Consider the following 12,939-nt stretch of genomic DNA (forward strand, 5'->3'; position numbering starts at 1 on the left):
GGAGCTCTTCCTGGTTTTCTACGTACTGCGTTGATAGTCAGTTCACGTGATTACGTGGGAGGCGTGATGATGTCACATGAAACTCCGCCCCCCACGGCCATCCAGCTCAACTCTATTACAATATATGGAGAAAAATAGCTTCCAGTTATGACCGTTACGCGTAGAATTTCGAAATGAAACCTGCCCAACTTTTGTAAGTAAGCTGTAAGGAATGAGTCTGCCAAATTTCAGCCTTCTACCTACACGGGAACTTGGAGAATTAGTGATGAGTCAGTCAGTGAGGTCTTTGCCTTTTACTAGTATACATATATATATAAAATCAATTTTGGGTCACAAACTTGCACAGGAGAGCACAGAAGGGTTTCCAAGGAGCAGAATTTTCATTGCGGTTCTGGCAGATACAAACACAAGACTCCTTCAGAAGCTGTCCGGACACTCTGGGAACAACTGTCAAACGTGATCCCTCGGCCCTGAATCCTGTTTAAAAGAACGCAAAGTCTTCCTCTTCAATGGGGTACAGTGGCTTGGAAGCAGCAACCGGAGCAGAGTGAGTCTTGGGGAAGAGAGGTCAAGAGAGTGACACCTCAGGATAGCCGCTGCTCAGTCTTTTAAATGTTTGAAGCCCAGCATGTCACGTGGAAAGGCTGCAGCTGATCCCGCAAAGAGGAGGTGTAAGAGTGTGGTTGTTTCTCATTGAAGTACTGTTTCTGAAGTGCGGCCGCGTTTTCCTGCAGCAGTGGTCACAATTTATATATACTGTATATATACAGTGGGGGAAATAAGTATTTGATCCCCTGCTGAATTTTTAATTTGTGAATGTCTCTAATTTTTATGGTAGTTTCATTTTAATGGAAAACTCCAGAAAGAACACATTACATTAAAGTTATAAAGTGATTTGCACGTTATTGGGTGAAATAAGTATTTCATCCCCTACAACCCAGCAAGAATTCTGGCTCCCACAGATTGGCTGTGTGCCCATGTGGCAGACAGATTACAATCAATCGATCAATCAATTACAGATATTCCTGATTTCAACTCATTACGTGTATAAAGCACACCTGTCCACAGAATCATTTTCTTCCCTTCCAGCCTCTCCGCCACCATGGGCAAGACCAAAGTGCTGTCAAAGGATGTCAGGGACAAAATTGTAGACCTGAACAAGGCTGGAGTGGGCTACAGAACCATCAGCAAGAAGCTTGGTAAGAAGATGACAGCTGTTGGCGTGATTATTCAGAAATGGAAGAAACATAAAATATCCATCAATCGCCCTCAGTCTGGAGCTTCATGCAAGATCTTGCATCACGGGTTGAGGATGATCATGAGAAAGTTGACGGATCAGCCCAAAAATACACGTGAGGAGCTTGTTATTTGATCTGAAGGCACAGTCACCAAGAACACCTTTGGTAACACACTACGCCATAATGGGTTGAACTCTTGCTTCCCCACACAAAGTCCCCCTGCTCAAGAAGACTCATGTACAGGCCCGACTTTTATGGTCATTTTTCACGTTGCGTGTTGTCTGATTTTGGGTGGCACAGAATTGTTAATCGCAATATTATTCAATGTGCTGTGAATAAGAAAATTGATCCCCGTCTTGGCACGTACTTCCATCCCTTACAAATATCATTCTTCAAGTCCTCTTGCTTGGGTAAGGGAACACCTGTTCTCCAAGTCAGGATGCCACCCCATCCATGACAATGTATAATAGGCACATGTATATACACACAGTATACATCGTAATTAACCTCTAGCATTTCATGACTTACCTCATAAGCACAGTAGATAGATAGAACTTTAGTTGTCCTCAGGGGGAAATTTGGATTTTTGCACAAGCTCTTTAAATAAATAGATCGATAATTATATAAACTGCTCAAAAAAATTAAAGGAACACTTTGAAAACACATCAGATCTCAATGGGAAAAAGAAATCCTCCTGGATATCTATACTGATACAGACTGGGTAATGTGTTAGGAACGAAAGGATGCCACATCGTTTGATGGAAATGAAAATGATCAACCTACAGAGCCCTGAATTCAAAGACGCCCCAAAAATCAGAGTGAAAAAATGATGTGGCAGGCTAGTCCATTTTGCCAAAATTGAATTGCAGCAACTCCAAATTGTACGCAGCACTTTGTATGGCCCCTGTGTTCTTGTATACATGCCTGACAACATCGGTGCATGCTTCTAATGAGATGACAGATGGTGTTGTGGGGGATCTCCTCTCAGATCTGGACCAGGGCATCACTGAGCTCCTGGACAGTCTGAGGTGCAACCTGGTGGCATTGGATGGACCAAAACATAATGTCCCAGAGGTGTTCTATTGGATTTAGGTCAGGAAAGTGTGGTGGCCAGTCAATGGTATCAATTCCTTCATCCTCCAGGAACTGCCTGCATACTCTCACCACATGAGGCCAGGAATTGTCGTGCACCAGGAGCCACTGTACCAGCATAGGGTCTGACAATGGGTCCAAGGATTTCATCCTGATACCTAATGGCAGCCAAGGTGCCTTTGTCAAGCCTGTAGCGGTCTGTGTGACCCTCCATGGATATGCCTCCCCAGACAATCATTAACCCACCACCAAACTGCTCATGCTGAATGATGTTACAGGCAGCATAATGTTCTCCATGGCTTCTCCAGACCCTTTCACTTCTGTCACGTGCTCAGGGTGAACCTGCTCTCATCTGTAAAGCACAGGGCACCAGTGGTGCATCTGCCAATTCTGGTATTCTATGGTGAATGCCAATCGAGCTGCATGCTGCTGGGCAGTGAGCTCAGGGCCCATTAGAGGACATGGGGCCCTTGGGTCACCCTCATGAAGTCTTTCTGGTTGTTTGGTCAGAGACATTCACACCAGTGGCCTGCTGGAGGTCATTTTGTAGGGCTCTGGCAGTGCTCATCCTGTTCCTCCTTGCCCAAAGGAGCAGATACTGGTCATGCTGATGGGTTATGGACCTTCTATGGCCCTCTCCAGCTCTCCTAGAGTAACTGCTTGTCTCCTAGAATCTCCTCCATGCCCTTGAGACTGTGCAGGGAGACACAGCAAACCTTCTGGCAATGACACGTATTGATGTGCCATCCTGGAGAAGTTGGACTACCTGTGCAACCTCTGTAGGGTCCAGGTATCGCCTCATGCTACCAGTAGTGACACTGACTGTAGCCAAATGCAAAACTAGTGAAGAAACAGTCAGAAAAGATGAGGAGGGAAAAATGTCAGTGGCCTCCACCTGTTAAACCATTCCTGTTTTGGGGGTCATCTCATTGTTGCCCCTCTAGTGCATCTGTTGTTAATTTCATTAACACCACAGCAGCTGAAACTGATTAACAACCCCCTCTGCTACTTAACTGACCAGATTAATATCCCATAAGTTTCATTGACTTTATGCTATACTCTGATTAAAAAGTGTTCCTTTAATTCTTTTGAGCAGTATATATACACACACACACACTATGGTCTGCACATACACCAGAATGATATAAAATGAAGTAAATTAAAAAGAAAGAGAATCATCTGACTTAGCAGTCACAGTGAGGCCCTATACTAATGTATTGCTGTTGGTATAAAGGAGCTCCCCAAGTCACGTATCTTGACACGCTTCTGCTGAATGATTTGTTGGTGAGTCAGAGAGAGGTTGTGTAGCATTGTTCATAATGGCACTTAATTTTGTTTTCATTTTCTTCTCCTCTACAACCTCCAAGGTCTCCAGAGTGTGTTCCACAACTGAGCCTGCCATTTAATTAGCTTGTTATCATTATATAGTGCCTTTCATATCTCTCTGTCGTCTAAGGGATGTCACTGCCCACATTAAAGGAACACCGTCTCCTAAGAAAAAAGAGTATGCTCTGCTCTTTCCTCCATAGTTCCTCTGTGTTCTGAGACTGTTCCATCCTGTCATTGATATGCCACCCAAGTACTTGTAGCAATACATCCCCTCTACATCCACTCCTTGAACAGTGACCGGACGTAGAGGCTCTTTGGTGCGGTGAATGTCAATAAGCAGTTTCTTGGTTTTGCTGATATTAAGATGCAGACAGTTCTTTCTGCACTAAGAAACAAAGTCCTCCCTCTGACTCCTGTCCTCCTTATCAATAAGTGTAAAATCATCTGGCAAGGCACAGTGCCAGTGCATTTAACATTAATTACTGACTAGTTTTAGTATAAGAACATTGTGATAAGAGATGCAGACTGTAAAGTACAGCTAAAAATTTACATCTGGCTGCCCACATTCGGTCATACAGACACAATTGTGGTGACTGGCCACAGTGGCCAGCTGGACGACACCCATTCCCTGCTCATCATTCTCCAATATAATAAGTATGTGATGAACAGTCAAATAAGAAGCAGACTGAATTCTTTAATTGTTGAATCCTGAGGCTCCCAAAGTCTTTGGATTATCTGTTCCATGGCCACCATTTGTCACTTTAGCCGTGTAGAAGATGCACCAACAGAGGGAGGCCAGTAACATTTCACAGTGATTGCCGTACTTGTTTGTTTGAGCAAATGGCTAATGTCCCAGCTGATCAGCAGCTCTAATCGGGTTGTGTCCAAACAACCCAAAAAAACAGCTGCAGTTTTATCGTTCCACTCTTTTGTCATCTGGATGTTTAGCTTATGAAGCAGACCTTGCTTGAAGGCGTTCTGTTTGCCGTCGTCTCTTTTTAATTAAATTTTATTGACTATAACAAGAAGGCCTGATTTATCTTTGGTTGCTTGCTTTGTGAGAACAATCTGTCGGAGGCTGCAGCTTTTCTTTTAAGCAAAAAAAAACCAATATGTACAAATACCAATCATTTGTGTCCTCATTGTGAATTTATAATGCTGTGTAGATTGTGGGTCGGAGACGCAGAGAGTGCAAACAGAAGGGCCATTTTTTCAGACCGAGAAGTCCATGGCCTTTAGTGGCCTCCTGTGTAGAAGCTATTATTATAATCGAAGAATAAATGGACTCGGTGCAGCCACCTACTAGTTTTCAGGCCTTTTGCATCCTTCTCTGTCAAGCCTAAGTACCTAATCTCTCAGCCCCAGACATCCACAAACTTGGGTTTGCATGATAACTGATGATATACGTGTATGTCTGGGAACAGAAGACTGAAAGATCTGTCCATTTCTCTTTCAAGTTGGTTTTTCTTGAAGTTGATCTGCAAGCTGCTGAGCAGTCATAGTTATCTCATAGAAAGCCCTTGTTTGCTTTCCTCCGATTGCCTTTCTAGGATTCTAATTGAACTCGGCACTGCTCCCTTTTTTTAGATAGATAGAGAGATAGATGGATAGATAGATAGATAAATAGGAGAGGCACTGTATGATAGAGAGATAGAGAGATAGATACATAGGAAAGGCACTGTATGATTAATAGATAGGAATGGCACTATATAATAGATAGATAGATACAGGGTGCGGCAGAGATAACTCCCACATTTCAAAGGGGGATTGAAAAAAATGGTACGAGGTATCACCAAAAACTTTTTATTTCCTAAATGTAGATATAAAAAGTTTTTTTACTTTAAGTTTTAAAAATGATATCGTCCAAATGGTGGCCTTGACGGCTGATACACATTTGGAGCCATTCTTGGAGGTTTTCCATCACTCTCACTAGCATGTCGGGCGAAATTCCTTCAATTTCTTCTTGAATGGCCTTGTTTAGTTGGTCCAAGGACCGAGGACGATGTTTGAAAACCTTGGGCTTGAGGTACCCCCACAGAAAAAAGTCACAGGGACTTAAATCAGGTGAGCGCAGTGACCACGGAACTGCCTCTCGTAAGGAGACCACTCGACTCGGGAACATCTCCTACAAAATTTCGTGTGGATGACGTGCTGTATGGGCCGTAGCTCCATCCTGTTGGAACCAGAAGTCCTCTAGGTTGTGTTCTTCCCCATACTCTTCAATTTTCGGGCGCAGAAAATTCTCCAACATGTCGCAGTATCGATTGGAATTCACAGTGACTGTGACTCCACCCTCTTCAAAAATGTAAGGCCCAATGACGCCTATAGACAACACAGATTCACCATTTTTGAAAAAAGCCTCCACTACAAGGCCTCTATGCTCACCCGACCACGGCATGGTGACAACTGACAACTTTATTATGTACCGTACCTAACAGAACGGACCGCACCCCTCTACCTGCTTTGGGAACCCCACAGTGATTTTTCAAAATGTGAGAGTTATTTCTGCTGCACCCTGTACATAGGAAAGGCACTATATGATAGAGAGAGAGATAGATGGATAAATAGATACATAGGAAAAGCACTGTATGATTGATAGATAGGAATGGCACTATATAATGGATACATAGGAAAGGCACTATATGATAGAGAGAGAGATAGATGGATAGATAGATAGATAGATAGATAGGAAAAGGCACTATATGATTGATAGATAGATAGATAGATAGGAAAGGCACTATATGATTGATAGATAGGAATGGCACTATATAATGGATACATAGGAAAGGCACTATATGATAGAGAGAGAGATAGATGGATAGATAGATACATAGGAAAAGCACTATATGATAGATAGAGAGGTAGATGGATAGAGAGATAGATAGACACTGTATGATTGATATATAGAATGACGCTATATAATAGATACATAGGAAAGGCACTATATGATAGATAGATAGGAATGGGACTATATAATAGATAGATATACTTTATTGATCATGAGGCAAATACAAAAAATTAAGTATACTTACTACACAAATAACAAATACTGTACAAATAATGCAATCTCAGTACTTGCTATGGTACTTACAGTAATGCCAGTGCAGTGAGATTTGTACAAATAATACTACTACCAAAGTGTTAGGTAGCATGTAATATCAAAGTGACAAAGTGAAGTGACAAAATCTCAAAGTAAAATAAAATAAACTGACATGCAGTTGAGATATCAGATTTATGTAGTGCATAGCTGATACATCTAATACAGCTTATGAGCGGAGGAGTCGCTCAGGCTCAGAGCTGAACACCATTTTGTAAAAATTCTCATTACCGGTAGTTATTTTGGTCAATGCCAAATAGTCATCCATCCTTTCCTTGATTTTTTTTTTCCTGGTTCTGGGTCACAGGGAGCTGGGATCTGTCTGATCAGACACAACAGGTAGGATTCAAGTCCTGTTTTTATCAGTCATCTCAGAATTACTCCTAGGAATTGTACTAAAAGTCATAGTAAGATAAGAATTCGTCCTACCTCAGAGTAAGACATGAGAAGTGCAATTGTTATGAAGCATCCTAATCCATGTCCCAGCAAGGAGTAGGAGGCCACATCTGAGAATGAATGACATCACAATTTTATGGCACCCTTTGCTTCAAATTGCGGCTCAGGATGACATTTTATAGTTTTCTGATAGCTAAGGCTTCACCACAAAGACAATAATAAAAGTAGCAGTCGGAGAAGGAGGAACCAATAACAAGGTGGGCTACTGTATGTACTGCTCATATTTGTTACCACTTGATCTTAAGAACATCAAGAATAATACTGAAACAATCACCGAGATGGAAAGACTGAGACTCACGCCAAGTGAGAGTAAAGCCTGCTAACAGGCACATTTATGTTAGCAATGAATGATCCACAGCTAAAGTTTCAGAGGAATTGCTTTTTTGCTGTCATGGCCATGGGAAGCGCCTCGTAAAGTAACTGTTGCTGTAAGCCACTGTGATTGAATATGCCAGGATTTTGTAAAATAAAGAGCTCAGTGTAACCATGTGACACTTCACTGTCAGTCACCCATCCAGCCCTGCTTATCTTCAGGGTAATACGCTGGCTACTACAATACAAGGTGCATTCATGACCATCTCTGTGTTGATACTGTGAAATGCTTGCATGGACAAATATGTTGGGTCCACTTACAGCTCATTGAAAAAGTACTGTCTGCCTCCTGAAAAGTGATGAAATAAAAAGCAATTGTCCCCTGTGTACCTGCATATCTTTGATGTGCCATCGAGTAAAGGAAAGCAAATGTGACAAGAGATCAAGTATTGCATATCCTACAAAGATCTTCTAAAATGGTCTGGACACATTTGTTGGAAACCCTAGGAATGACCCAGAATGATTGAATACAAGTGATTTTTCAAACTAGCTGTAAGACCTCCTTCAAACCGGACGTATTTTGAAAACATACTCTAAAGCATATAAATTTGAAAATGCTTGGCTTCACGTAGCAGTACCAAAAGGAAAAATGGAACTAAAAAAAAAAAAAAAAAAATGTTTCTTTTCTGATCTCATCTTTGCCAGCTCCTCCGCATCAGTAGGCCTGTGCTGAACCTTGTAACTAGTGATGAGCGAACCCCATTGAATTTGCTTCGTTTTGACTTTGGCTGAGTCGTTTGGAAAATTTCTGCAAACCGTGTTGAAGTCAATTGGGATGGAAAAACTGAAATGGTTTTGAGGGGATTATAATGATCCCCGAGGACTTAGAGAGGTGTCTGCCAATTATTCTGGACTGATTATTGTGGCCAAAAAAGTGTCTGGAAGGGAGGCAGCTGTTCTGGCCATTGAAGTTCTACACCATCACGATTGCCTATGTAGGAGGATGATTAGCATAGATTACATATATATTATATAAATTACATATACAGCATATGATATACACTCACCTAAAGGATTATTAGGACCACCATACTAATCCGGTGTTTGACCCCCTTTCGCCTTCAGAACTGCCTTAATTCTACGTGGCATTGATTCAACAAGGTGCTGAAAGCATTCTTTAGAAATGTTGGCCCATATTGATAGGATAGCATCTTGCAGTTGATGGAGATTTGTGGGATGCACATCCAGGGCACGAAGCTCCCGTTCCACCACATCCCAAAGATGCTATATTGGGTTGAGAATTGGTGACTGTGGGGGCCATTTTAATACAGTGAACTCATTGTCATGTTCAAGAAACCAATTTGAAATGATTCGAGCTTTGTGACATGGTGCATTATCCTGCTGGAAGTAGCCATCAGAGGATGGGTACATGGTGGTCATGAAGGGATGGACATGGTCAGAAACAATGCTCAGGTAGCCCGTGGCATTTAAACGATGCCCAATTGGCACTAAGGGGCCTAAAGTGTGCCAAGAAAACATCCCCCACACCATTACACCACCACCACCAGCCTGCACAGTGGTAACAAGGCATGATGGATCCATGTTCTCATTCTGTTTACGCCAAATTCTGACTCTACCATTTGAATGTCTCAACAGAAATCGAGACTCATCAGACCAGGCAACATTTTTCCAGTCTTCAACTGTCCAATTTTGGTGAGCTCGTGCAAATTGTAGCCTCTTTTTCCTATTTGTAGTGGAGATGAGTGGTACCCAGTGGGGTCTTCTGCTGTTGTAGCCCATCCGCCTCAAGGTTGTGCGTGTTGTGGCTTCACAAATGCTTTGCTGCATACCTCGGTTGTAACAAGTGGTTATTTCAGTCAAAGTTGCTCTTCTATCAGCTTGAATCAGTCGGCCCATTCTCCTCTGACCTCTAGCATCAACAAGGCATTTTCGCCCACAGGACTGCCGCATACTGGATGTTTTTCCCTTTTCACACCATTCTTTGTAAACCCTAGAAATGGTTGTGCGTGAAAATACCAGTAACTGAGCAGATTGTGAAATACTCAGACCTTGCCCGTCTGGCACCAACAACCATGCCACGCTCAAAATTGCTTAAATCACCTTTCTTTCCCATTCTGACATTCAGTTTGGAGTTCAGGAGATTGTCTTGACCAGGACCACACCCCTAAATGCATTAAAGCAACTGCCATGTGATTGGTTGATTAGATAATTGCATTAATGAGAAATTGAACAGGTCTTCCTAATAATCCTTTAGGTGAGTGTATATTAGTGCCTATGTGGTGGTTCATGTATGCATATTTACAAGGATTGTGATTTACAAAGATTTTTGATTTTTTTTTTTTTTTTTGGTGTATGCATATTTTTATGCCTGCGGTGGGTTAGTTCCTGCCTTGTGCCCAGTGTTGGCTGGGATTGGCTCCAGCAGACCCCCGTGACCCTGTGTTCGGATTCAGCGGGTTGGATAATGGATGGATGGATATTTTTATGCTAACTTTTAAAAATAAGGACCCTGGTCCTTTCTCCTTTGCTGTGCCTTAAGAGCCTGCTGTCCTTTCTTCTTTTTGCCTTTTATATACTTGATATGAAAAATTGACACTTTTTTCCAAAAAAGTTCAGTTTTGGTTAAATGAGGGACTCTGAACCGGTCCCAGTGTGAACTTGCCCAGTTATTGACTGGTACCCCATCTAGACTTTCTATGCACCCAATGCTGCTGGGATAGACTGTAGCTCCCATAGTCCATTAACTTAATTAAGTTGGTTCAATAATGGATGGCAGGATTGGCTTTCAGTTCCTAGCAAAATAATTACAAATGTATGTCAGATATCAAAAACACATAGTCTTAAGATTTTCTTTTCACTTTTAGTGAGCAATTTTGTAAGGGTTTGTCTTGAGCAACAGCCATGCTGTTTGTGCCTTCATGATGAGGAGTCTCTTTTATAAGCATATTTAGCCTAATGTGATTTCTGTTTTTCCTCTTTACAGAGATTTGCCTCAGTATGGTCATAAACAATGGCAGTCTTATTTTGGGAGAACTTTTGATGTTTACACAAAGCTGTGGAAGTTTCAGCAGCAGCACAGGTACGTGAGCTTGAACCCATGTCCTAGACCACCTGTATGCATTTTGTCTCTGTTGTCTATGCTGTGTAATTACAGAGAAACAACTGTTAAAACAACATTTGATCAGTGCTAACTTTCTATGTTGGTGGTTCCTTGTTAAAAGTTACAAGCTTACAATACACACAAAAAACACCCATGAACATTGCAGTAAGGAGATAAGTATGGGGTAGACATGAGGTGTATGACACTCCCCACCATTATAGGCCTGACTGTACAGTTGAGTCCTTCCTATCTGTGTCAAGCCCAGACAAACACAGTTCTTCTCTACTTCCTCCTGCAGCTTTCTCATTTCTCGACCAGGCCTTGTCGCCATTCTCCTCCTAAATCCCAGTTTACATTAAGAGAGGAGAGAAGGTTCCATATAAGGATCCACCCATGTGTTTTATCCATGTCATAGAGATGTAACCCAGAAGTGCTCCTGTATCTGATGGATCTTTATAGAAATGCTTTCTAGAATAATAAATAAATAATGCATACATACATACATACATGCATACATACATAAATTATAATAAAAATAATGCTTTATAGGATCTTTATAGAAATGCTTTATAGAATAATAAATAAATAAATAATACATACATACATAAATTATAATAAAAATAATGCTTTATAGGATCTTTATAGAAATTCTTTATAGAATAATAAATAAATAATGCATACATACATAAATTATAATAAAAATAATGCTTTATAGGATCTTAATAGAAATGCTTTATAGAATAATAAATAAATAAATAATGCATACATACAGACATACATAAATTATAATAAAAATAATGCTTTATAGGATCTTAATAGAAATGCTTCAGATCTCCCCCCAGCAGACCCAAAGACCTATAGTGGATTCAGAAAGTATTTAGATCCTTTCACTTTCTGCACACTTTTTTGTGTTGTAGATTTTGTTTTGAATGGAAATTTAACTCAATTTTTTAATAACTCATAATGATAAAGTGGACACATGTTTTCAAAAAGCTTTGCAAATTTATTAAAAATTAAAATTTGAAATCTCAGATTTCTAGAAGTGCTCAGACCCTTTACTGTGGGCCTACAAATTGTTTGTCACTTGCATTCTGTTTGCAGATTGAACTAACAACAACAACGTTTATTTCTATAGCACATTTTCATACAAAAAAGTAGCTCAAAGTGCTTTACATACTGAAGAAAAGAAAAATAAAAGACAAAATAAGAAATTAAAATAAGACAACATTAGATAACATAGAATAAGAGTAAGGTCCGATGGCCAGGGTGGACAGATAAAACAAAACAAAAATCCAGACGGCTGGAGAAAAAAATAAAATCTGCAGGGATTCTGAGGCCACGAGACCACCCAGTCCCCTCTGGGCATTCTACCTCACATAAATGAAGCAGTCCTCTTTGTATTTAGGGTTCTCACGGAAGGACTTGATGATGATGGTCATACAGACTTCTGGCTTTTAATCCATCACTGTTGGAACATCACGGTGCTTTGAGTAGATGGTGGTGAAGCAAGCCACCACCAAAAGGAAACCGGAAAAAGAAACAGAAGAGAGAGTAGGGGTTAGTACAGGTTTTAGAGCCACCATGAGTAGTTCTTATAATGAATTGGATATATCAGGATTAAATTAAAGTGAAGTTATGCGAAGGCCATGTTACAGTAATGTGTTTTCAGCCGTGTTTTAAAGTGCTCTACTGTATCAGCCTGGTGAATTCCTATTGTCAGGCTATTCCAGATTTTAGGTGCATAACAGCAGAAGGCGCCCGCCTCACCACTTCTTTTAAGTTTTGATCTTGGAATTCTAAGGAGACCCTCATTTGAGGATCTGAGGTTACGATTTGGAATATAAGGTGTCAGACATTCCGATATATAAGATGGAGTGAGATTATTTAAGGCTTTATAAACCATAAGCAGAATTTTAAAGTCAATTCTAAATGACACAGGTAACCAGTGTAGTGATATCAAAACTGGAGAAATGTGTTCAGATCTTCTTTTCCTGGTTAGGATTCTAGCAGCTGCATTCTGCTCTCGTTGCAAACGATTTATGTCTTTTTTGAGTTGTCCTGAGAGGAGTGCGTTACAGTAATCTAGTCGACTGAAAACAAACACATGAACTCATTTCTCAGCATCTTTCAGTGTTATAAGAGGTCTAACTTTTGCTATGTTTCTTAAGTGAAAAAATGCTGCCCTAATGATCTGATTAATATGCGATTTAAAATTCAGATTACAGTCAACAGTTACCCAGTCTTGATTTTTAATCCTAATGTATCTAGTTTATTTCTAATAGCCACATTGTATC

General features: G+C 40.7%; 1 protein-coding gene across 1 annotated transcript in view; it reads left to right on the forward strand.

Annotated features, from left to right (window-relative positions):
• scai (suppressor of cancer cell invasion) overlaps positions 1-12,939 on the forward strand; it is a 395,139-nt gene that overhangs the window by 246,460 nt on the left and 135,740 nt on the right. The window contains exon 5 of the mRNA XM_039762685.1: positions 10,529-10,624. Coding sequence (XP_039618619.1) covers positions 10,529-10,624 — 96 coding nt within the window. The remainder of the gene's footprint in view (positions 1-10,528; positions 10,625-12,939) is intronic.

Source organism: Polypterus senegalus, chromosome 9 (genome assembly GCF_016835505.1).
Source record: "Polypterus senegalus isolate Bchr_013 chromosome 9, ASM1683550v1, whole genome shotgun sequence".
NCBI lineage: Eukaryota > Metazoa > Chordata > Cladistia > Polypteriformes > Polypteridae > Polypterus > Polypterus senegalus.